Genomic DNA, 24489 nt, shown 5'->3' with positions numbered 1-24489 from the left:
ACTGCACAGGGTGAAAGAACCCATCTAGGGACGCTAGGGAGCTCAGGGTGGTGCAGGGCAAGTATCAGGGGTGCCCCTGGTATTCTTCCCTAGTGGCAGAGCTTCTTCCTCCTCCTGTTTCGCCATGTGCAGTGTTGCTTTGGTTAGAAGCTGGACAAGCTGTGGTATGATCAGACCATGTTCCTGCACGGTGAGACACGGACATTACGTAGTACACAGCAGCGGCACATTTATAAGATTATCTCAGCACAGGGACATTTTTTTTTTAAACATCTAATTGTAGAACTCATTTTTATTCCAAGATCAATTAACCCCTTCATGACCTTGGGATTTTCCGTTTTTCCGTGTTCGTTTTTCACTCCCCTCCATCCCAGAGCCATAACTTTTTTATTTTTCCGTCAATATGGCCATGTGAGGGCTTATTTTTTGTGAAACAAGTTGTACTTTTGAACGACATCATTGGTTTTAGCATGTCGTGTACTAGAAAACGGGAAAAAAGTTCCAAGTGCGGTGAAATTGCAAAAAAAAGGGCAATCCCTTGGCTTTTTTACTAGGTTCACTAAATGCTAAAACTGACCTGCTATTATGATTCTCCAGGTCATTATGAGTTCATAGAAACCAAACATGTCTAGGCTTTCTTTTATCTAAGTGGTGAAAAAAAATTCAAAACTTTGCTACAAAAAAAAATAAATAAAAAATGCGCCATTTTCCGATACCCATAGCGTCTGCATTTTTGATGATCTGGGGTCGGTTGAGGGCTTATTTTTTGCGTGCCGAGCTGGCGTTTTTAATTATACCATTTTGGTGCAGATACATTCTTTTGATCGCCTGTTATTACATTTTAATGCAATGTCGCGGCGACCAAAAAAATGTAATTCTGGCGTTTTGAATTTTTTTCTCGCTACGCCGTTTAGTGATCAGGTTAATCCTTTTTTTATTGATAGATCAGGCGATTCTGAACACGGCGATACCAAATATGTGTAGGTTTGATATTTTTTTTATTGATTTATTTTGAATGGGGCGAAAGGGGGGTGATTTAAACTTTTATATTTTTTATTTTTTTCACATTTTTTTTTTTACTTTTTTTTTGCTTTTGCCATGCTTCAATAGCCTCCATGGGAGGCTAGAAGCTGGCACAACTCGATCGGCTCAGCTACCGTACATAGCAGTGATCATCAGATCGCTGCTACTGTATGTAGCTGAATTGCAGGTGTGCTATGAGCGCCGACCACAGGGTGGCGCTCACAGCTAGCCGGGATCAGTAACCATAGAGATCTCAAGGACCTCTATGGTTACTATTCTGATGCATCGCTGACCCCCGATCATGTGATGGGGGTCAGAGATGCGCTCATTTCTGGTCGGATGGCCGGAAGCGCCGGTTAAATGCCGCTGTCAGCATTTGACAGCGGCATTTAACTAGTTAATAGCTGCGGGTGAATCGCGATTTCACCCGCCGCTGTTGCAGGCACATGTCAGCTATTCAAAACAGCTGACATGTCCCGGCTTTGATGCGGGCTCACCGCCGGCGGTGAGCTCGGAGCCCTGCATCAAAGCGGGGTATCTGACCTCGGACATACTATCCCGTCCGAGGTCAGAAAGGGGTTAATTACAATATTTGTTGATTGGAAAACCCCTTTAATCATTTACAAGACCATTTATAGTTTCCCATGTTATTGTGGTATATCCAGAAAACTCAGATGCTAAACTGTGGCTTCATATGGCATCACATTTTGGGGGCATTCATAGACTTGAATGGGTGAGTTTCATTCAATTTAGAGAAGAAACTAGTGCATGCTGCAGTTTTTTGCACACACAGATTCGGTCAGTGTCAAAAGTCGCTCATCTGCACTGCCCCATGAAATAACATTAGTCCGAGTGCTGTCTGTTTTTTCATGAGCAGCTCTCGGACTGAAATTACAGTCATGTGAACGAGGCCTGAAGCTGGTAGTTTGGAACAGAAGACCCCTGGTCAGTCAGGCATTGCAGTCCGTATTTGCACTGTGAAATACAGAATACTGGAGGCAGGCTTCCAATAATCAGGAATATATTATGATCAAGCACTTTACAATAACTGCCCATTCCACAATTAGTGACATTTTTTTCCCACATAAACAATGCAACTTTATGGGAAAATAACAAAAACAAACACTTGTGGAACTATAAGTCCCAGCATAACCATATCATTTTGAGCTTACAGCGCAGAGCACCTCTGCGACACATACCGGCCATTTACAATAATGCCAGTCCCTAATTCACCTGAAGCGCACACACAGCGCCCACTGGCTGTAACATGGGTCACTGCACCACACTTTCTAGGGGCTATCTCTGCTCCCTCACCTTTCTATCAGTGTCAGAGGTCATACCCATATATGCGAAAAAAACATTCCGATATGAGGACTGAAAAAAATGGGCTTGCACCGTAACAAAGGCTGCCATCAGTTCGAGATATGCGGCAAATCGCAGCATGCTGCAATTTTTTTCTGATTTCAGCTAAGTAAAAAATCGCAGATGAGATGTAACCCATTGAATAACATTGTTCAGAGTGCAATTCGATTTTTTATCGGATTGCACTTGTCCGTTTTTCTCGCAAATGAGTATAAGCCCTTAGGGATAGGGTTGTGAACAGATCTACTGTGGACAGAGGGAGAACATTTTAGTAGAGCAGAGAAAACAGGCTATACAGCAGGAAAACAAGGAGCAGAGCACATGGAGTCCTTGAGCTGTGCTGATACAGAAAAGCAAGGGAAGATAGCAGTTTCAAGGATATACAGAGACCTCACATCCAGCCTAAATTACTGGGAGAGAAACTCCCAGGAGAAAAAAATCTGAAACTTGTATCAGGCTGCAAACGTCACATCTTAGGGTCTGAAAATGCATGAAGAAATGAAGATTTCAGACTGAAACTTAATGCAATTTTATTATCCAAAGGTAACTGCTAACATGTAAAAAAAATGTTTCCCAATGAATTAAAAAAGGCAATCAAAAGCACAGATATTAAAACACATGATCAAAAGTTAGAAACACAACAAAAAAGCAAAAAAATGATGAAAAGGTTTGTATGAAGGTAGCTTAAAGGAATTTTACTGTATTTTACATAATAGAAAGCCATCGGGATTCCTATTAGATAATGAAAAGGAATTGATAAATTGATGCCCTTTATAGTACTCATTTTCCTGGGATGAAATAGTGATATCTGGCAGTTCAATGAGTTATTCATTAATCAGTTGTACAGAAATGAATAATAATGAACCACCTAATGGAACTAGAGACATGTGGACACAAGGTATGGGGAGAGCAATATACTGTATTGTCTACACCCTCCATTATAAGTCTCTCGTAGTATGCTATGCCCTAGTAGGACAGAACAGGTGGACAGGTGTAAAATTGTATAGTATCGGTATCCGACTCCCTGACATATGCGGATGGGCACCACTCCCACGCTATCCCTTTGATGATCTTTTTTAAGATAAGTCCTCCCTTCGAAGGCATGTATGTTCTCCTGAAGAACCAACCTATGGGGAAACATGTCGAGAAATATGCACACTGGCCCCCTCTTTTCTATGTATGATGTATATGATCAATTCCTTAAATAACTGTGTTTGGGGTAAATGCAAAAACCAGAATATGTAACTTGGCTATCAAATCCCTCTCTCTGTGGAGTGCATAAAAAAGCACCCATCATACTATACCTTTCTACCTGGGACTTCTATACCCCACTTCTGTGTTTCTGGGCTTTTTGATTTATATAAGAGTGATAGGAAAATCGTAGATCTGTTGGGTAATGTGCAATATGAATATGCAACTTTGCTATAAACTGCACAATGAATCTCTATGATGCATTTATGTCAGCATCAGTTTATATGTAGGATCTGGGAATATGCCCAATATAGGTATGTGCCTGCCTAACTTTTATATTATGATTTTGGTGTCTGTTTTGGGCCTCTAATACCTCCCTTTCTGATATATTACATGTGCCTTATGGTATAGCAGAAGCAGGGTACCACATTTACCTGATTATCAACAACATATGGTACTTTACTGCTATTTTTCTGTGCACCCTATTTCTTACAGGGTCATTTAGGGAAAGGGAGGGAGAGCCGTCGTTGAGTGGGGGCGCCACTGCGCAGGATTGAGGGTGCCAACCTCCGCTGGTAGGTGAGGAGGTTATAGTAACCTATTGGGTGATCTCTCTTCCCTTCTTCTGTCCCTCATAATTTACACTCCCTTATCGCATGGGGCCATATTATTTACCCCACCTCCACCTTTCACTGATTTTTCCTTTATTAGGTATCCCTTTTTTATGCTTAGGTGTGGGACCTGAAAATGAACTGTGGTGTGAAAATCTAAATTCTGATTTTCATCAGAAAACCATTGTTCAATAATTCATTGGGTAGACTGCTCAGTGCCTGATCAATGAGGTCCCTTGGCACCTATCATTGCAAAGATGGTTAATTACTGACTTAACCTACTTAGTCACCATCTTCTACAATTTAGGTTTGTGCACATGGAGTTTTTTAGGAGGTTTTGGAGCAGAAAGCGGCTATGTGCACACAATGAGGTGGATTATACCGCTAACTAAACATTAAAAAGATTAAACATGTACTTTTTTATGTAAAAACGACATGAAGCGCTTATGCAGTCTTTTGAATGTCCTTACCACTTCAGGTTACTAAAAAACATAAGAAGTGACATGCCCGTATTTTGATTTCTTCCACTCCGAAGACGCTCTGTACTTTACAATACAAGTCAATGAGAATGCTTAAAAGATGACCAGAAGACGACAAGACTTTTTTGAGCATTTTGTCATCATTTTTGTTTTAAAAAAACATTAGCCCATCTTTTTTTGTTCAATGGAGTAAAAAAACAACAACATTAATACGACAGTAAAAAAGAATTCAAAAAAGCGAAGGAAAGCCTAAAAAAAACCACCTGTGGACGAAACTGTCAGAAAAACTCTGGAACAACTGAAAAAATGAAATAAAGCATGTTTCAGGGGAAGAAAAATCTTTAAAGTTTTCTAAAGTTCCCTGTGCTTGAAAAACTTGAATCATCTGAGTTTTTAAGGTGGCGTGTGCACATAGTCATTGAGTGGACACTCTCCAAGTCCTCCTCGAAAATTCAAAATTTCTCATAAACATTTTAGTTTCTGCTCAGTTTCCTCTCCGAAAACTCTGCAAAAAAGATTTAACATACCTTATAGCCAGCTTCAATAAGCTCCTAACTTTTGGTATCTTGTTCCTGGCTCTTTCCTTCAAGTCAGCTGTCATTAACCATGGACACCCGACACCCCTGCCAATCAGCTGTTTCCGGTGTCGACGGCATCCGGAACTGGGCGGTTGCGGAGCTGCACAGAACCGTCGACTGTATAGTGGTTGCAGCCAGATACTGCACATCCGCCACCTATTCAAATAAATAGGGCAGTACTTAACCACAGCCTCAATTCTGTCTACAAAGCTACTTCTCCGTATATGAGCAGTTCTTCTAACCGCCCATATTGGGAACAGCTGATTGGCGGAGTGCCAGGCCATCTTTAATTGGACTGAGCTGCAAAACCATCCACATAGGGTTGTAATGCAGATTGCAGAGTAAAGCAGCCCTGTTTTTCTAATTCTGCAATTTAACCAACTTGCCATAAAAAATACATTTTTTTACCTGGCGTAAGTGGAGTTGTTCATTTTGATCTCTTATTTTTTTTCTTTTGCCCCTACTTCTCTCAGTTCTTTAGCTATGCCCCAGTCTTCCCTCTATGTAAAGCTAATCTTGTTATCGCAGTGGGAGTGAGCCTCATCTCTTCTCCATGGCTGTCTTCTTGAGGGCCATGTCCATATCAATAAAAACAGTAGATTTATATACAGGGAACCAAAGACATAACCGAAGAAAATAAAAATAATGTCAGATTCAAGAGAACAACAGGTGAAAAAAAGTATGACAGGTCATCTTTAAAGGGAACCTGTCAGGCCCAAACTATGGACAGGAATTGCTGCCTGGACGCATGAATGCAGCCATGTATATTATTCTCTGAACAATCAGGCGTTTCAGAGAGAATTTTCTTTGAAGAAACGGCCAGCTCTTCCATGTGCCCCTGCAGGCGATTGACAGGTCTCTCCCTTGTGTGTACATAAGCAGAGGCCTGTCAATCACCTGTAGCGGGGCTCAGTAGAGCTAGCCAGGTGCGCCGACGGACTAGGCTTCTGCTTGGCTATGGTCCTGAATCTTCAAATTATATTTTTGGGAATTGTGTATAACCTTAGTAGTGGTGAATTATTCATTTTTTCTGCTAAATATTGAATGGTTTCTTGTGTTACCAATGTGCAGTTTAATTTTTTAACAATAAAAAGGTTAAGTAATTTCCAATTAAATATAAGTATATAGTCCAGTATATTAGTGATCTGTTTTCTATATGTGCTAAGCTCTTAGTGACTCGGCTGCATAGAAGTCTCCTGAATTCATACTTTTGTTGTGATATTATAGTATCTCAAAAGGCAGTAGGCATTGGTGAGGTTAAATGAGGCTGGGCTTAGGATCCGGGGATAGGATCCGAGCACAGACAAGGAGGCAGCTGAAACAGTAAAGTACGCTCTGATGATTTCTCATGCTGATGGAACTGCATTAAATCCTTCCTCTATCTTTTCCAGGATTAATTTGTGGTGTCACATAAATCCGCTCTATGACAGCACATCACTGGGACTGGCTCTGAAGGCGACTCTTGGTGAATATGATCCTGCGGGCTCATTGCCTTGTTCTACTCATTACGGTATCTTCTCTCAACTCTGGTGAGTGATCTGTAATTGTTACACTTGTTTCTTGTATTGTACTGTCAATATGGCTTTTATCGGGCAGTCATGAGCATTTAACAGAAACTTTAATTCAGCACAGGCACAATTACAATCTCATTATCTACATGGGCAATGGTGAGAACAAAGCTGGTAGAATTGCCCATAATTTGACCAGCCTACCTTATGTTTTTAGGAAGCTTTTCATTAAAGAAACATACATTTATGAGAGTCCCCCTATAATGGGATTACTATTACAAATTGTAAATTCTCAGCTTTTTGGCTTGCTGCCTCTTATATGGCACTCACATATTCAGCAGCACTGTACACAAGTACATCTGTCCCCGGTTTCATAGTCTCCTATGTTTGATGCATCCAAGAACACCCAAAACATTAAACACATTTCATTCCAATAACAACCTTTATTCATTTCATGATCATCAACACTGTTATTGTTACTGATGATTGTCTTTATGGTTACATGGTTAAAAATATATTACTACAATATGGAAGTGTCTCAGGTAATGTGTCAAAGGATAATTGAAATATTGATGCAGAAATTCCCTTGACATACCAAGGTATAATTACATTTCCGTACTTTGTGTACTGAGTATAAATTAAACTAATGCACAATTACTGGAGGATGGCAGTCCATACGGAGGATGGCTACAGGACACATTCATCAGACTCCAACGCCTGACTAATTCCTTCTAAACGAAAATAACATCTGTGCCATCCAACTAGCACAACTTATATTCTGTCATATTATATCGGAGAGTTACAGTACAAAATGGGATCCAAATGGATCTCTTTGTTTATGTGTAACATTGCCCTGGGATGCGAAACGTTGTGCTTCACAATAAATACATTGCTTTTCACACCAGTTTTGAACTTAAAACTTTCATCGTTACATTTGTTAGAAATATTATTTTATTTAGAGTCTTTCTACATCGTACCGAAGCGATATAAGCTTCTGAGCTGTTCTCCTATAACACGATTGTGTATTTGTGTATCGGGGGTAAGGAGTGAGATTAGAGTGACCATTGATGTCCCTAAGCTACATACGAGGAAGAGTTTAGCCAATAAAATTCCATGATTGAAAACTCGGATGGGATTTACAGTCAAAGGGATAGAAAGCAGCTCAAGATAGAGAATGGATGGAGTAGGTTTTAGGTATTGTCCCCATAGAGGGACCTCCACAGAAAAAAATTAAAAAAAGCATAATGTTGATGTGAATCTAGGTTTTCCTACACCCAAGGCAAAAACTCAGTTTGGTACCCCCTACTATACACAACCTACAGTATACACAGCCTAAGGAGTTTCAGTAGTCGTCATTTGACCTCTTATATGCATTTTGCATACTTACAGTCACGTGCCAAGTAGCTGCTCTTCATAATTCTCTTAATGTTCAGTGAAATACTACAGATCCTGCTTCATTGAGAAAAGCAGGAAGAAAAGCTAGACGGCACGTGATCGGAAGTATGAAAATCGCATGAGTGGTCATGTGATCAGGTTATCTGACAAGTTATGGATTGCTACATGTGTACAGGTTTAGAACCAATAACAGTATATGAATACATCACCAGAACCACCAACAGTACAGAAGAACATCACTAGAACCACTGTCAGTACATGAATACATCTCCAAAACCACCATCAGTGAGGAAATACATGACCAGAATACATTACCAGATCCACCATCTTACAGAAGTACAGTATCACAACTACCCTCAGCACAAAAATACAGCATCACAACCACCATCAGTACATGAATGCATAAGCAGAACCAGCATCAGTACCTAAAAATATGATCAGAACCACCATCAGTACAAGAATAAATCACCAGAACCATCATCAGTACATGAATATAGCACCAAGCTTAGCATAGCAATCAATTGCAGTATCAGGTCAGCACCATATGCAATTTGTATTACATGAACCTACAATTCCAAGCATGTCCTTAACAATGGTAAGGTGATACTGGGAGTTGTTGACAGGCAGAACTGCCATCAAGAATTTCAGGGCCCGATATTGGCAACATTTTTAGAACCCCATGAGACTCCACCCAGGCTCTACCCCAGCTCCGCCTCCATCCATCAAGCCTTCTACAGTCCCACCGACCACTCTTGGAGAAACTCCCCTTCGGCACCATATCCTCACCAATCACATATTACCACTTTCCATTGAACATCATATCACATACACAGCCAGCAGCTTTTGCTTAGGCTGAAAGATTTTTTTGAGCCGCCACCATGACAAGGAGACCTCTTCTGGCCGGGCCCTACTTTACTCTAACCTACTAAACATTTGTTAAAATATCCAATACTCTTTTTAGGTATATTTTTATTAATCTTTATTTTTTTAAATGACCAGTTATATCCCATACAAGGGACAAATACCGTCACACCATGGCCAGAACACATATTGCCACCACATAGTGACTGAATAATACCACATACAAGGGACAAATACCGCCACACCATTTATTTATCATGCTTTGCTCATATAGTGCTATCATATTCTGCAGCACTTTACATACATTGTCATCGCTGTCCCCAATGGGGCTCACAAATGAAATTCCCTATCAGTATGTCTTTGGAATTTGGGAGGAAACCGGAGTACCCAGAGTAAACCCATGCACACATGGTGAGAACACGCAAACTCCTTGCAGTGCTAATCACTAAGCCACTGTTCTGCCCATGACCAGATCACATATTACCACCACATAGTGACCAATAATTCCAAATACAAGGAACAAATACAGCCACATCATGACCAGACCACATATTACTACCACATAGTGATCAAATAATGCCACCTGCAAGGAACAAATACATCACACCATGACCAGATCACATATTACCCCCACATAGTGACCGAATGATACCACATACAAAAAACAAATACCGTCACACCATCGCCAGACCACATAGTGACTGAATAATACCACATACAAGGGACAAATACCACCACACCATTTATTTATTTATTTTTATGCTTTGCTTATATAGCACTATCATATTCTGCAGCTCTTTACATACATTGTCATTGCTGTTCCCAATGGGGCTCACAATCTAAATTCCCTATCAGTATTGTTATGGTCTGGTGATTAAGGAGCGACATGCGACTAGCTCTGAGCAGGTGGTAACTATACCGACCGCAGTTCCTAATCTTAACACAGACACTAGCAGTAGCCGTGGGATGTTCCTGTCACTCCCTGGACACCTCGTCACAGCCGGAGAACTAGCTGCCCCTAAAGGTAGAAACAGGAAAGCTATCTTGCCTTAGAGAAAATCCCCAAAGGATAGGACAGCCCCCCACAAATAATGACTGTGAGAGGAGAAGGAAATGACATACATAGTATGAAACAAGATTTAGCAAAGGAGGCCACTACTAGCTAGACAGAATTAGTACAGAACAGAAAACTGTGCAGTCAGTAATAAAAACTAGAAAAAGTCCACCGCAGAGAAATGCAAAAATCTCCACACCTGACTAAAGGTGTGGAGGGCAAACTCTGCTGCCCAGAGCTTCCAGCTTAGCAAAATAGATCCATACTGATAAGCTGGACAAATGAGCAAAACATAGAAAATGCCAAACAACAAAGTCCACAACAAAAAATCATATAAGAAAAAATGCGTATAATGAACAATTCATAAATTAATCTTTATTGTAAACAAAACATAAGGGATATAATCCCCATGATATACAGTAAAACACACACACCTGGAAGCCACATGTGTGTTACATAGGTGAGCCAACAAAAATTGGTGGCACCACTCTGAGTGTGTACAGGTATCAAAGTAAAACAGGAACAAAACTGGACTATCGTATCTTATATATAAATGGTATCAGCAGATAGAAAAGGAGTTGAAAAAAATCCAAACGATAAATGAGATCAAATCATCACTTGCCTCCCATAGTGGTAGAGCCACTGTGACAAAAAGAGCTGAATATCCAAAAACAAATTAGGACTGGTATAACAAGCACATAGACCAGATAGTGATAAAAGTATCTTACCCAAAACACTCAGAGACTGGTGGCACCAGTCTATTAGTGTTTTGGGTAAGATACTTTTATCACTATCTGGTCTATGTGCTTGTTATACCAGTCCTAATTTGTTTTTGGATATTCAGCTCTTTTTGTCACAGTGGCTCTACCACTATGGGAGGCAAGTGATGATTTGATCTCATTTATCGTTTGGATTTTTTTCAACTCCTTTTCTATCTGCTGATACCATTTATATATAAGATACGATAGTCCAGTTTTGTTCCTGTTTTACTTTGATACCTGTACACACTCAGAGTGGTGCCACCAATTTTTGTTGGCTCACCTATGTAACACACATGTGGCTTCCAGGTGTGTGTGTTTTACTGTATATCATGGGGATTATATCCCTTATGTTTTGTTTACAATAAAGATTAATTTATGAATTGTTCATTATACGCATTTTTTCTTATATGATTTTAAGTTAATAGCGTTGAACTAGTCGATTTTTTCCGCCATTATGGGTGCCCTATATATTTGCCACTGATGGCCAGTAGATGTGATTTAGTAGCGCCCTATTTTGCTAAAAGGTAACCATTTGATTTCTTAAAGTCCACAACAAGTGAACTGCAAAAAGACAAGCAAGGACTTAGCTTTGCTGAAATGGTCAGAATGGCAGGGAAATCCTCAGAGAGCCATGACTCCAAGCTCAACAATTGACAACTGGCATTGAATGAGGGAATAGGCAGACTAATATAGCCGAGCCAGAAAGACGATCAGTGAAAACAGCTGCTGATGCTAAATCCCAGAAGCAGCCATACCAATCAAAACCACAGGAGGGAGCCCAAGAACAGAATTCACAAAAATGCCACTTACAACCACCGGAGGGAGCCCAAGAGCGGAATTCACAACACAGTATGTCTTTGGAATGTGGGATGAAACCGGAGTACCCAGAGGAAACCCACGCACTTACAAGGAGAACATACAATCTCCTTGCAGTGCTAACCACAAAGCCACCATTCTGCCCGTGACCAGATCACATATTACCACCACTTACTGACCAATAATGGTTCATACAAGGAACAAATACTACCACACCATGACCAGACCACATATTACCTGTTGTGAATTCTGCTTTTGGGTTCCCTCCGGTGGTAGTAGGTGGTAATGCAGTTGTCCCTGGGTTGCAGTCCTGGTCAGGTGTGTCTGCTGATTGCAGTTCTGACTGGGGTATTTAGGTGTGCAGGATTCATTAGTCCTTGCCAGTTGTCAATTGTTGTTGGGAGGTGTTGGACCTCTGCCTGGTTCCTCCTGCCTTTTTGCCAAATCAGCAAAGATAAGTGTCTGGTTTTTTTTTCTGTGGCACACATGCTGTGTGCTTCATAATTCAGTACTATTCTTTTGTGTTTTTCTTGTCCAGCTTAGATTGTGTCAGTATTTTCTCAGTCTTGTTGGATTCTCTGGGGTTGCAGATATTCATTCCACGTCTTTAGTTAGATTGTGGAATTTTTTGTATTATCTGCGGTGGATATTTTTGGAAGGGTTTTATTACTGACCGCCTAGTATTCTGTCCTATCCTTTCCTATTTAGCTAGAGTGGCCTCTTTTGCTAAATCCTGTTTTCTACCTGCGTGTGTCTTTTCTTCTCCTACTCACAGTCATTATTCGTGGGGGGCTGCCTATCCTTTGGGGTTCTGCTCTGAGGCAAGGTAGTATTCCTATTTTCATCTATAGCAGTATTTAGTTCTCCGGCTGTGTCGAGCTGTCTAGGGTTTGTTAGGCACACCTCACGGCTACTTCTAGTTGCGGTGTTAGTTCAGGATTTGCGGTCAGTACAGGTTCCACCGACTCCAGAGAAAGTTTCATGCGGCTCCAAGGTCACCAGATCATAACAGTACAACTGGCCGATAATGAGTTAAATGCATCTCAGAAGAAGGGAAGAAAGGTGTTGAGCCATTTTTTTTTCTGCAGTCTGCTTTGTCTTTTCTTCCCTCTTTATCTATGGGTGGCTGAGGAGTCTTGTGCCAACATGGATGTTCAGGAATTAGCTTCTCGTGTAGACCAGCTTGCTGCTAGGGTACAGGGTATTTCTGATTATATTGTTCAGACTCCTGTTTTAGAGCCGAAGATTCCTACTCCTGATTTGTTTTTTGGTGACAGGTCCAAATTTTTGAGTTTTAAAAACAATTGTAAACTGTTTTTTGCTCTGAGACCATGATCCTCCGGTGATTCCATTCAGCAGGTTAAAATTGTCATCTCCCTGCTGCGTGGTGATCCACAGGATTGGGCATTTTCCCTGGAATCTGGCCTTGCTTAATGTAGACTCCTTTTTTCAGGCTTTAGGATTATTATATGATGAACCGAATTCTATGGATCAAGCGGAGAAGACCTTGTTGGCCCTGTCTCAGGGTCAAGAGGCGGCAGAATTGTATTGTCAGAAATTTAGAAAATGGTCTGTGTTGACTAAATGGAATGATGATGCTTTGGCGGCAATTTTCAGAAAGGGTCTTTCTGAATCCGTTAAAGATGTTATCGTGGGGTTTCCCATGCCTTCCGGTCTGAGTGATTCTATGTCTCTGGCCATTCAGATTGATCGGCGCTTGTGGGAGCGTCGAACTGTGCGCCCTGTGGCGTCGTCCTTAGAGCAAAGTCCTGAGCCAATGCAGTGTGATAGGATTTTGTCTAGAACGGAACGACAAGGATTCAGACGTCAGAATAGGTTGTGTTATTATTGTGGTGACGCTTCTCATGTCATTTCAGTCTGCCCTAAGCGGACAAAAAGGATCGCTAGTTCATTTACCATCAGTACAGTACAACCTAAATTTCTGTTATCGGTGTCCTTGATCTGCTCATTGTCATCATTTTCTGTCATGGCGTTTGTGGATTCAGGCACCGCCTTGAACTTAATGGATTTTGAGTTTGCCAGGCGTTGTGGTTTTCCCTTGCAGCCTTTGCAGAACCCTATTCCTTTAAGGGGGATTGATGCTACACCTTTGGCTAAAAAAAGCTCCAGTTTTGGACACAGGTGACCATGCACATGGCGCCAGCCCATCAGGAAGATTGTCGATTTCTGGTGTTGCATAATTTGCATGATGTTATCGTGCTGGGTTTTCCGTGGTTGCAGGTACATAATCCTGTGTTGGATTGGAAGTCTATGTCTGTGACTAGTTGGGGTTGTCAGGGGGTTCATAATGATGCTCCTTTGATGTCAATCTCCTCTTCTTCCTCTTCTGAAATTCCAGAGTTTTTGTCTGATTTTCAGGATGTATTCGATGAGCCCAAGTCCAGTTCCCTTCCACCGCACAGGGACTGTGATTGTGCGATTGACTTGATTCCAGGCAGTAAGTTTCCTAAGGGCCGACTTTTCAACCTGTCTGTGCCTGAACATACCGCCATGCGGAGTTATGTTAAGGAGTCTTTGGAGAAAGGGCATATTCGGCCATCTTCTTCACCGTTGGGAGCAGGTTTTTTTTTTGTTGCTAAGAAGGATGGCTCCTTGAGACCTTGTATTGATTATCGCCTCTTGAATAAGATCACGGTCAAGTTTCAATACCCTTTACCTTTGCTTTCTGATTTGTTTGCTAGGATTAAGGGGACTAGTTGGTTTACGAAGATTGACCTTCCCCCCATATAATCTTGTTCGTATTAAGCAGGGTGATGAATGGAAAACTGCATTTAATACGCCCGAAGGCCATTTTGAATACCTTGTGATGCCATTCGGGCTCACTAATGCTCCATCTGTTTTTCAGTCCTTCATGCATGATATCTTCCGGACTTATATTGATAAATTCTTGATTGTATATTTGGACGATATTTTGATTTTTTCCGATGATTGGGAGTCTCATGTGGAACAGGTCAGGATGGTATTTCAGATCCTTCGTTACAATGCTTTGTTTGTGAAGGGGTCTAAGTGTCTCTTTGGGGTGCAGAAGGTTTCTTTTTTGGGCTTTATTTTTTCTCCCTCATCTATGGAGATGGATCCGGTTAAGGTTCAGGCCATTCATGATTGGATTCAACCCACATCCGTGAAGAGCCTTCAGAAATTTTTGAGTTTTGCAAATTTTTATCGCCGTTTCATTGCTAACTTCTCCAGCGTGGTTAAACCCTTGACCGATTTGACGAAGAAAGGCGCTGATGTGGCGAATTGGTCCTCTGCGGCTGTCTCTGCCTTTCAGGAGCTTAAACGCCGATTTACTTCTGCTCCGGTGTTGCGCCAACCGGATATTTCTCTTCCGTTTCAGGTTGAGATTGATGCTTCTGAGATTGGGGCAGGGGCCGTTTTGTCTCAGAGGGATTCTGTTGGTTCCTTGATGAAACCGTGTGCCTTCTTCTCCCGCAAGTTTTCGCCTGCTGAACGCAATTATGATGTCGGCAATCGGGAGTTGTTGGCTATGAAGTGGGCGTTTGAGGAGTGGCGACATTGGCTTGAGAGAGCTAAGCACCGTATTGTGGTCCTGACCGATCATAAGAATCTGAATTACCTCGAGTCTGCCAAACGGCTGAGTCCTAGACAGGCTCGATGGTCCTTGTTTTTTTCCCGTTTTGATTTCGTGGTTTCGTATCTTCCGGGTTCTGAGAATATTAAGGCTGATGCCCTTTCTAGGAGTTTTTTGCCTGATTCTCCTGAGGTCCTTGAATCGGTCGGCATTCTGAAAGAAGGGGTGGTCCTTTCTGCCATTTCCCCTGATTTACGGCGGGTCCTTCAGGAAATTCAGGCTGATAGACCTGACCGCTGTCCTGTGGGGAAATTGTTTGTTCCTGACAGATGGACTAGTAGAGTGATTTCTGAGGTTCACTGTTCTGTGTTGGCTGGTCATCCTGGTATTTTTGGTACCAGAGATTTGGTTGGTAGGTCCTTTTGGTGGCCTTCTTTGTCACGTGATGTGCATTCTTTTTTGCAGTCCTGTGGGACGTGTGCGCGGGCCAAGCCTTGTTGTTCCCGTGCTAGTGGGTTACTTTTGCCATTGCCGGTCCCTGAGAGGCCCTGGACGCATATTTCCATGGATTTTATTTCTGATCTTCCGGTTTCCCAGAGGATGTCGGTTATCTGGGTTGTTTGTGACCGGTTTTCTAAGATGGTTCATTTGGTGCCTTTGCCTAAATTGCCTTCCTCTTCAGAGTTGGTTCCGTTGTTTTTTCAGCATGTGGTTCGTTTGCATGTTATTCCGGTGAATATTGTGTCCGACAGAGGATCCCAGTTTGTTTCTAGGTTTTGGCGGGCCTTTTGTGCTAGGCTGGGCATTGATTTGTCTTTTTCTTCTGCATTTCATCCTCAGACAAATGGCCAGACCGAGCGAACTAATCAGACTTTGGAGACTTATTTGAGATGCTTTGTGTCTGCTGATCAGGATGATTGGGTGGCCTTTTTGCCATTGGCCGAGTTTGCCCTTAGTAATCGGGCTAGTTCGGCTACTTTGGTTTCGCCTTTTTTTTGTAATTTTGGTTTTCATTCTCGTTTTTCTTCTGGGCAAGTTGAGCCTTCTGACTGTCCTGGTGTGGATTCTGTGGTCGACAGGTTGCAGCAGATTTGGGCTCAAGTGGTGGACAATTTGGTGTTGTCTCAGGAGGAGGCTCAACGTTTTGCTAACCGTCGTCGGTGTGTTGGTTACCGGCTTCGGGTTGGGGATCTGGTTTGGTTGTCTTCCCGTCATGTTCCTATGAAGGTTTCTTCCCCTAAGTTTAAGCCTCGGTTTATTGGTCCTTATAGGATTTCTGGGATTATTAATCCGATATCTTTTTGATTGGCGCTTCCGGCCTCTTTTGCTATCCATAATGTCTTCCATAGATCTTTATTGCGGAAATATGTGGTGCCCGTTGTTCCCTCTGTTGATCCTCCGGCCCCTGTGTTGGTTGATGGGGAGGTGGAGTATGTGGTTGAGAAGATTTTGGATTCTCGTTTTTCGAGGCGGAGGCTTCACTACCTTGTCAAATGGAAGGGTTATGGCCAGGATGATAATTCTTGGGTTTTTGCTTCTGATGTCCATGCTGCTGATTTGGTCCGTGCCTTTCATCTGGCTCGTCCTGATCGGCCTGGGGGCGCTGGTGAGGGTTCGGTGACCCCTCCTCAAGAGGGGGGGTACTGTTGTGAATTCAGCTTTTGGGTTCCCTCCGGTGGTAGTAGGTGGTAATGCAGTTGTCCCTGGGTTGCAGTCCTGGTCAGGTGTGTCTGCTGATTGCAGTTCTGACTGGGGTATTTAGGTGTGCAGGATTCATTAGTCCTTGCCAGTTGTCAATTGTTGTTGGGAGGTGTTGGACCTCTGCCTGGTTCCTCCTGCCTTTTTGCCAAATCAGCAAAGATAAGTGTCTGGTTTTTTTTTCTGTGGCACACATGTTGTGTGCTTCATAATTCAGTGCTATTCTTTTGTGTTTTTCTTGTCCAGCTTAGATTGTGTCAGTATTTTCTCAGTCTTGTTGGATTCTCTGGGGTTGCAGATATTCATTCCACGTCTTTAGTTAGATTGTGGAATTTTTTGTATTATCTGCGGTGGATATTTTTGGAAGGGTTTTATTACTAACCGGCTAGTATTCTGTCCTATCCTTTCCTATTTAGCTAGAGTGGCCTCTTTTGCTAAATCCTGTTTTCTACCTGCGTGTGTCTTTTCTTCTCCTACTCACAGTCATTATTCGTGGGGGGCTGCCTATCCTTTGGGGTTCTGCTCTGAGGCAAGGTAGTATTCCTATTTTCATCTATAGGGGTATTTAGTCCTCCGGCTGTGTCGAGGTGTCTAGGGTTTGTTAGGCACACCCCACGGCTGCTTCTAGTTGCGGTGTTAGTTCAGGATTTGCGGTCAGTACAGGTTCCACCGACTCCAGAGAAAGTTTCATGCGGCTCCAAGGTCACCGGATCATAACAATTACCACCACATAGAGACCGAATACTGCAATACTGGTCATTGAAATAAAAAATACAATACTAATATTTCCATAAGTGATATTATACACAGGAGCTCTGTATATAGTGTCAGTGGGAGCTCTGTATATAGTGTCAGTGTACAAGTAATACAGGGTTCACCAGTGACTTTAAATACAGGAGCTTTGAATGTAGCATGAGTGTAAAGGTAATACAGAGATCACCAGTGACATTACATACAGGAGCACTGTATATACTATATAGTGTACAGGTAATACAGTGATCATTAGATTATCCACATGAATTTTGTATAGTGTAAGTGTACAGGAAACACACTGACTCACCAGTGCCATCTCTAGTAGAAGTTCTTCAGCTTTGCTTTTCTTCTTCATCCAGCACAGACCGCCATCACTTCTTCCAACCAGGACTCATCTTTGCAGAAAATAACAGTTATCTAGAGCACTGCTTCTAAAGCACATTCCCCAATATTTCCCAACTTCTACTCTACATCAGATACCAGGACCCCCCCCCCTTTGAAAACACCACAACAGAAATAATATCCCTTACTTAGCTCCTGCAGTAAAAATATCCACCATGATGGCTCCCTTGTGTGTTATTCCTGACCTCTTGTGTCTCATTCCTGGCCCCAGCCATATGTTCTCTCATCCTGGCCCCATGTGTCTTCATTGTGCCCCATATGTTTTCCAATCCTGTCACCCATATGTTCTCCCATCCTGCTCCATCTGACGTCTCCATCCTGCCCCATCTGATGTCTCCATCCTGCCCCATCTAACGTCTCCATCCTGCCTCATCTGTCTCAATCCTGCTCCATGTTTCCCATAATCCCACCGCACGTGTCCCATGATCCTGCCCCATCTGTCCCATGATCCTGCCCCATCTGTCCCATGATCTTGCCACGTCTGTCTCCATCATGCCCCATATGTCCCATGAGCCTTGCCTCATCCGCCTCCATCTTGCCCCATGTGTCCCATTATCCTGCTCCATCTGTCTCCATCCTGCCCCATTTGTCTACATCCTGCCCCATCTGTCCCATGATTGTGCCATCTGTCTCCATCCTTTCCCATATGTCCCATGACCCTGCCTCATCTGTTTCCATCCTGCCCCACATTTTTCCCTTGATCCTGCCCCATGTGTCTCTGTACTGCAGCTTGCAGTTTTTAAAAAAAATTCTCCTTTCCTGCCTGTGGTCCAGCATCATTGTCTCCCCATCTATTTGAGGCGCGGACTTGCCGGTGCATGACAGTGATTCGCCGATGTCAGCTACCGGCCTGTGATTGGCTGGCGGCTTTGAACTATTGCCGTGCAGAACCAGCAGGATCCTGCCCCTGGGGCCCGGTGAGCAGAGGGGAGCCCGGTCTGGTCCCCCTTCAGCTCACCAGGCCCCATACGCCATAAAGGGCAGTAATGCCGTGATGACAGCCCTGTTGACAGGGGTAAGCAGGATCAGATTTCATAAATAAAATATAACTTTTAATGTTCAAGATTAAAATATTCTCCATCTTGTCCAGACGCCATGATGACCTTTCTCATCTAAAGTTTGTCTCTGCAAACTCCTATCTTCTACGGTCTTATACAGCACATCCCAACACAGTGTCCTTAAAAATAGCAATGTCCTTATATTGCCCACCAATAAAAAAAAATCTGCCCTATGCTGTTCCCCTAAATAATTGCCCCTTGATGTGCTACTGCCACACTGTCCTCTCCTTCTCATATTTGGCCTCCTCTTAAAACTGTGTCTCCACTATACTGTGCAGTTGCTATACAGTGCCCTCTCCACATACTTCCTCTTTCTGCATAGTGTCCCTTTCATAGTGTGCATTCACTGTCCTCCCAAGCTGCCCCCTCTCTATACTGACCACACACACACACACACACACTACCAAGTCTCTACATTGTGCCCCTTCTTTACACTCCCCCTTCTGCCTACTGTCACCTCTATACTATGTTCTCACACTGCACCCGCTCTATACTGCTCCCACATTAAATAGCCTCTATATTGTGCCCCATAACATTTTTCTACCCCCATATTGTCTCTTCAGACTATTCCCCTCAATACTGTCCCCTCACACCTCTCCCACATATTGTACCCTCACATGTCTCCCACCACACTGTCCCCTCCACACATTCCCTCATACTGTTCCCTCACACATTTCTCCCACAATACTATCCTTTCACAAATTTGCCCCATAAGGTTTTGCCACACATCAGTTCGACAACCTCGCTCAGAGAACAGCCGAATCACACTCCAAGGGGAGGAGAGTGCCAAAATATCACGTGCCTGGGAGAATCTTTGGAGTGCCACATCAGGTGGCCTGATGGCAGCTCTCCCCACCAGCTGCACCTGGGGTAAATGCAATGCCTCCCCCTAGATACACCACTACATACTGAGACAGATTTATCCAAAATATCCTCGAGAAAAACTGTCTTTGTCTGCCCATGGAACCCAATCAAAATGCATCTTTCAATTTTTAAGAATGAAGTGGGTTTTTTGTTTTTAAGTTTTTGATAAATGAGGATCACTGTGTTACAAGACTCCCAGTCATTTGAATGGGCTATATGCCATTATCACATTTTTTTATGCAGGCATGACCAATACAATTGCTCCTCGGGGTTTCAGCTGACACAACCACAATATGGGGATATTCATTTGGGAAATAGCACTGGGCACTGTGGTGATGTACACTATGACTGTAGGTATTATAGCTACGGGCATTATAGTTTTTAGCTTTATGGCTGGCATTATGGGGCACTATGTCTGCAAGGACTTTTACTGTCATTAGTTTATTATTACATTATTATTTGAGATTATTTTTGAGGCACTGTGGGTAATGGTATTATATATATTATAGCTTGTATTGTAGATGCGATCTGCTGCTGTATATTGTGCATGTGGCTTATTTTGGCCACTCCACATTCATTTTCTAGATATACCCATTTCTTCTATAATGGGAATAAATACTAAGCGCTATGCACAAACTGAAGCCATTCATTCTATCAGTTAACTTCAGTTATCTTGGAATAAGTGTGTAATGAATATAGCTAGGGATGAGCAAAGCTGAACTGTAAAGTTCAGGGTTCTTACTGGACACCTAGTGCCCAATGCCGAACACGGACATTTTCTTGGAAGTCCATTTTTCTGTTCAGGTTCAGTACCAAATAAAGTTTGTTGAAAGGCTGCAGTGTAACCAATCAACAAGCATTTAGGCTGTGGGCACTTCCACAGCCATCACAGCAATGCCAAGTATTGTATAAATGCTGGATCACGGTTGGCGCTGTCATTGTGGTTTGATTAGCATAGTGACAGGACGCTGCTCAAGAGAGGAATAGTGCAAAAGAAATAAATAATTTAAAACAAATGTGGTGTCTCCCCTATGTTTAATAACCAGCCAAGAGAACGCAGACAGCTGTGAGCTGGTCTTATTATGTTGGGAAGGGCCCAATATCTATGGACCTTCCCAGCCTATTAATATCAGCTCCCAGCTGTCTGATTTGCTTTTGCTGGTTATTAAAAAAGAGGGTCCAAAAAAATGACGTGTGGACACCCCTATTTTAATAACCAGCTAAGTCAAAGCAGACAGTTGAGGGCTGATATTAATAGGCAGGAAAGGTCCATGGATATTGGCCCCTTACCAGTCTAGTAAGACCAGCCCTCAGCCATGCCAGAAATGGCTCATCCTTTAAATTCACCAATTCTGGTGCTTAGTATCGGCATTTACCGACTGCTATGGTGTGGTGCCAATCGGGGTAATAGTTTTTACGGTTGATGTCAGCTGTGTAATGTCAGCTGGCATCAAGCCCAGCAGTTAGTAATGGTGAGGTGTCTAACAGACACCACCATTAGTAACCAGTATTTAAAAATAAAAAGACACAGGAAAGAAAAATTGTTTGAATAAAGACTTCTCGACACATTCCCTGGTTCACTCACTTACTATTAAAAAAGAATCCCAGCAGCTCTGACATAATCCCTTGTGGTTCCCATGACAGCCAATGATTCTCTACTGCAAAATATGGAGAATCAGGAGAATATTTTTTTATTCTATGTTATTTTAAGTAATTTCCCTATCCACATTTGTTTGCAAGGCAATTGTCCTGCTTTTACCCCCATTTTGCTTCCTTTTGCACCAAAGTTCGGGTCACCATCGGCGTCTATGGGATCCGAGTTTGGGTCAAATTTGGGTTAAGTTCTGGCACCCGAACCGAACTTTGGACTAAAATTCAGCCAAACTTGACAAACCCGGACATCCACGGGTCAGTTCATCGATACAGGTGCTTCTCACAAAATTAGAATAGCGTCAAAAGTTAATCTATTTCAGTTCTTCAATGCAAAAAGTGAAACTCATATATTATATAGAGTCAATACAAACAGGGTGATCTATTTCAAGTGTTTATTTTTGTTAATGTTGATGATTATGGCTTATAGCCAATGAAAACCCAAAAGTCATTATCTTAGTAAATTAGAATAATTAACAAAAAAAACCTGCAAAGGCTTCCTAAGCATTTAAGAATGACCCTTAGTCTGTTCCAGTAGGCTCCACAATCATGGGGAAGACTGCTGACTTGACAGATGTCCAGAAGGCAGCCACTGACACACTCCACAAGGAGGGTAAGCCACAATAGGTAATTGCTAAAGAAGCTGGCTGTTCACAGAGTGCTGTATCCAAGCATATTAATGGAAAGTTGAGTGGAAGGAAAAAGTGTGGTAGAAAAAGGTCCACAAGCAACCGGGATAACAGCCGCCTTGAAAGGATTGTTAAGAAAAGGCCATTGAAAAATTTGGGGGAGATTCACAAGGAGCTGACTGCTGCTGGAGTAATTGCTTCAAGAGTCGTCACACAAAGGCTTATCCAGGACATGGGCTACAAGTGTTGCATTCCTTGTGTCAAGACACTCATGACCAATAGACAACGCCAGGAGCGTCTTATCTGGGCCAATGAGAAAAAGAACAGGACTGTTGCTCAGTGGTCCAAGGTGTTGCTTTCAGATTAAAGTAAATTTAGCATTTCATTTGGAAATCAAGGTCCCAGAGTCAGGAGGAAGAGTGGAGAGGCACACAATCCAAGCTGCTTGAGGTCTATTGTGAAGTTTGCACAATCAGTGATGGTTTGAGGAGCCACGTCATCTGCTGGTGTAGGTCCACTGTGTTTTGTCATAATCAAAGTCAGCGCAGCCGTCTACCAGGAAATTTTAGAGCACTTCATGCTTCCTTCAGCCGACAAGCTTTTTGGAGATGGAAATTTCATTCTCCAGCAGGACTTGGCACCTGTCCACAGTGCCAAAAGTACCAATACCTGGTTTAAAAGCAACAGTATCACTGTTTTTCATTGTCCAACAAACTCGCCTGACCTTAACCCCATCTTCAACTGGAAGATGAGAGACACCAGATTTAACAATGCAGACAAGCTGAAGGCTGCTATCAAAGCAACCTGGGCTTCCATAACACCTCTGCAGTGCCACAGGCTGATCGCCTCCATGCCATGCCACATTGATGCAAAAGGAGCCCTGACCAAGTACTGAGTGCATTTACTGAACATACATTTCAGTAGGCCAACATTTAAGATTTGAAAATCATTTTTCAAGCTGGTGTTATAAAGTGTTCTAATTTACTTCGATAATGACTATTGGGTTTTCATTGGCTGTAAGCCATAATCATCAACATTAACAGAAATAAACACTTGAAATAGATCACTCTGTTTGTAATGACTATATAATATACGAGTTTCACTTTTTGTATTGAAGAACTGAAAAAAAATAATCTTTTTATGATATTCTAGTTTTGTGAGAAGCACCTGTATATATAGCCTTAGTTTCCATTGAAAATTCTATAACTGCCATATACATCATTCGAGTTTTGGAATTCTGTTGATGAACTAGAAGGAACAGGATAGCAAAGCTATTACATTACAAGTTGTAGGCAGAGCAGTAACCGCACAATACAGAAAAAATACAATAAAATTAATATAACACATTTCTCTTAATTCTGCATTTGCAATCACATTTTGTGGGAATCAGCAAGTTCCCCTCCAATCACCTCTTTACCAAAACTTTTTGACATTGACTTCTGCCTTTTGGTAGGAAATATATAATAGATGTATGGCATACTGTCTTGGTGAATATGTTGCTATTGCGTGCAGATGCACGTGTTTCATGTAAAACAACTGAATCTTACCATCAGCATCAGGGCAGGAGGATTCCTACACAGTCTAATTTTAGGGCTACTTCAAACATATCATAAAGAAATTCAATACTGAGCAATTACCTCACAATCACATTTTTTACATGCAGTAATTCATGTAATAGACCAGATCAGTAGAGAAAAATCAAACTTTTCCAGAGGCAGAATACAGATAGGTATGATGACAGCCAATATTCTGTGAATGAAATAGCCAAGCTTGTGCTGATTATCACTGAGACAAAGGAAGCAATACGTTTCTGAATGCTGCTCTTTCTGATAGCCAACAGTAATTACATGAACTTCATGTCCTTTATGTTCATAACTTGAAACACTTTTTGTAATATTATTGTAGTTGAAATTGGTGCAATTTAGCTATTTCATTTTCAAAACAATAATATATAAAATTACCAAAATAGAGTTGTTTGTAAAGACCTCCATACTACTGGAAGTAAAGGTCTAGATTTGCACACTTAATAAATGAGGTTGGTGCCACCGAGGAAAAAAAATTAGATGAAATAAACCTGTTTTCAATTGCACCCTGACTTTTACTTAATGTGTGCCTGAGGTTACTTATTTTCATACTGTCATTATCCATATTTGGATCTGTGGCGGATCTGGTTTTCCTTTGATTAAAACCTTTTTTCCTTTCTGGTCATCGGGGTTAATGCAGTTTTTCCCCCGGTGGCCGCT

At 42.1% G+C, this 24489-nt stretch overlaps 1 protein-coding gene across 4 annotated transcripts in view; it reads left to right on the top strand.

Moving 5' to 3' along the window:
* CHRNB3 (cholinergic receptor nicotinic beta 3 subunit) overlaps positions 1-24489 on the top strand; it is a 187016-nt gene that overhangs the window by 51589 nt on the left and 110938 nt on the right. For 2 of the 4 annotated variants that reach the window (XM_077275419.1, XM_077275391.1), the window contains exon 1: positions 6538-6773. In XM_077275419.1, coding sequence (XP_077131534.1) covers positions 6716-6773 — 58 coding nt within the window. In that variant the 5' untranslated portion in view covers positions 6538-6715. Of the gene's footprint in view, positions 1-6537; positions 6774-24489 lie in introns of those variants that run through there. The other 2 variants (XM_077275409.1, XM_077275400.1) reach the window with 2 other exon arrangements.

Source organism: Ranitomeya variabilis, chromosome 1 (genome assembly GCF_051348905.1).
Source record: "Ranitomeya variabilis isolate aRanVar5 chromosome 1, aRanVar5.hap1, whole genome shotgun sequence".
Taxonomy (NCBI): Eukaryota; Metazoa; Chordata; class Amphibia; order Anura; family Dendrobatidae; genus Ranitomeya; species Ranitomeya variabilis.
Note: the sequence above shows the minus strand (reverse complement) of the source record. Positions and strands in the feature narration are given on the sequence as shown.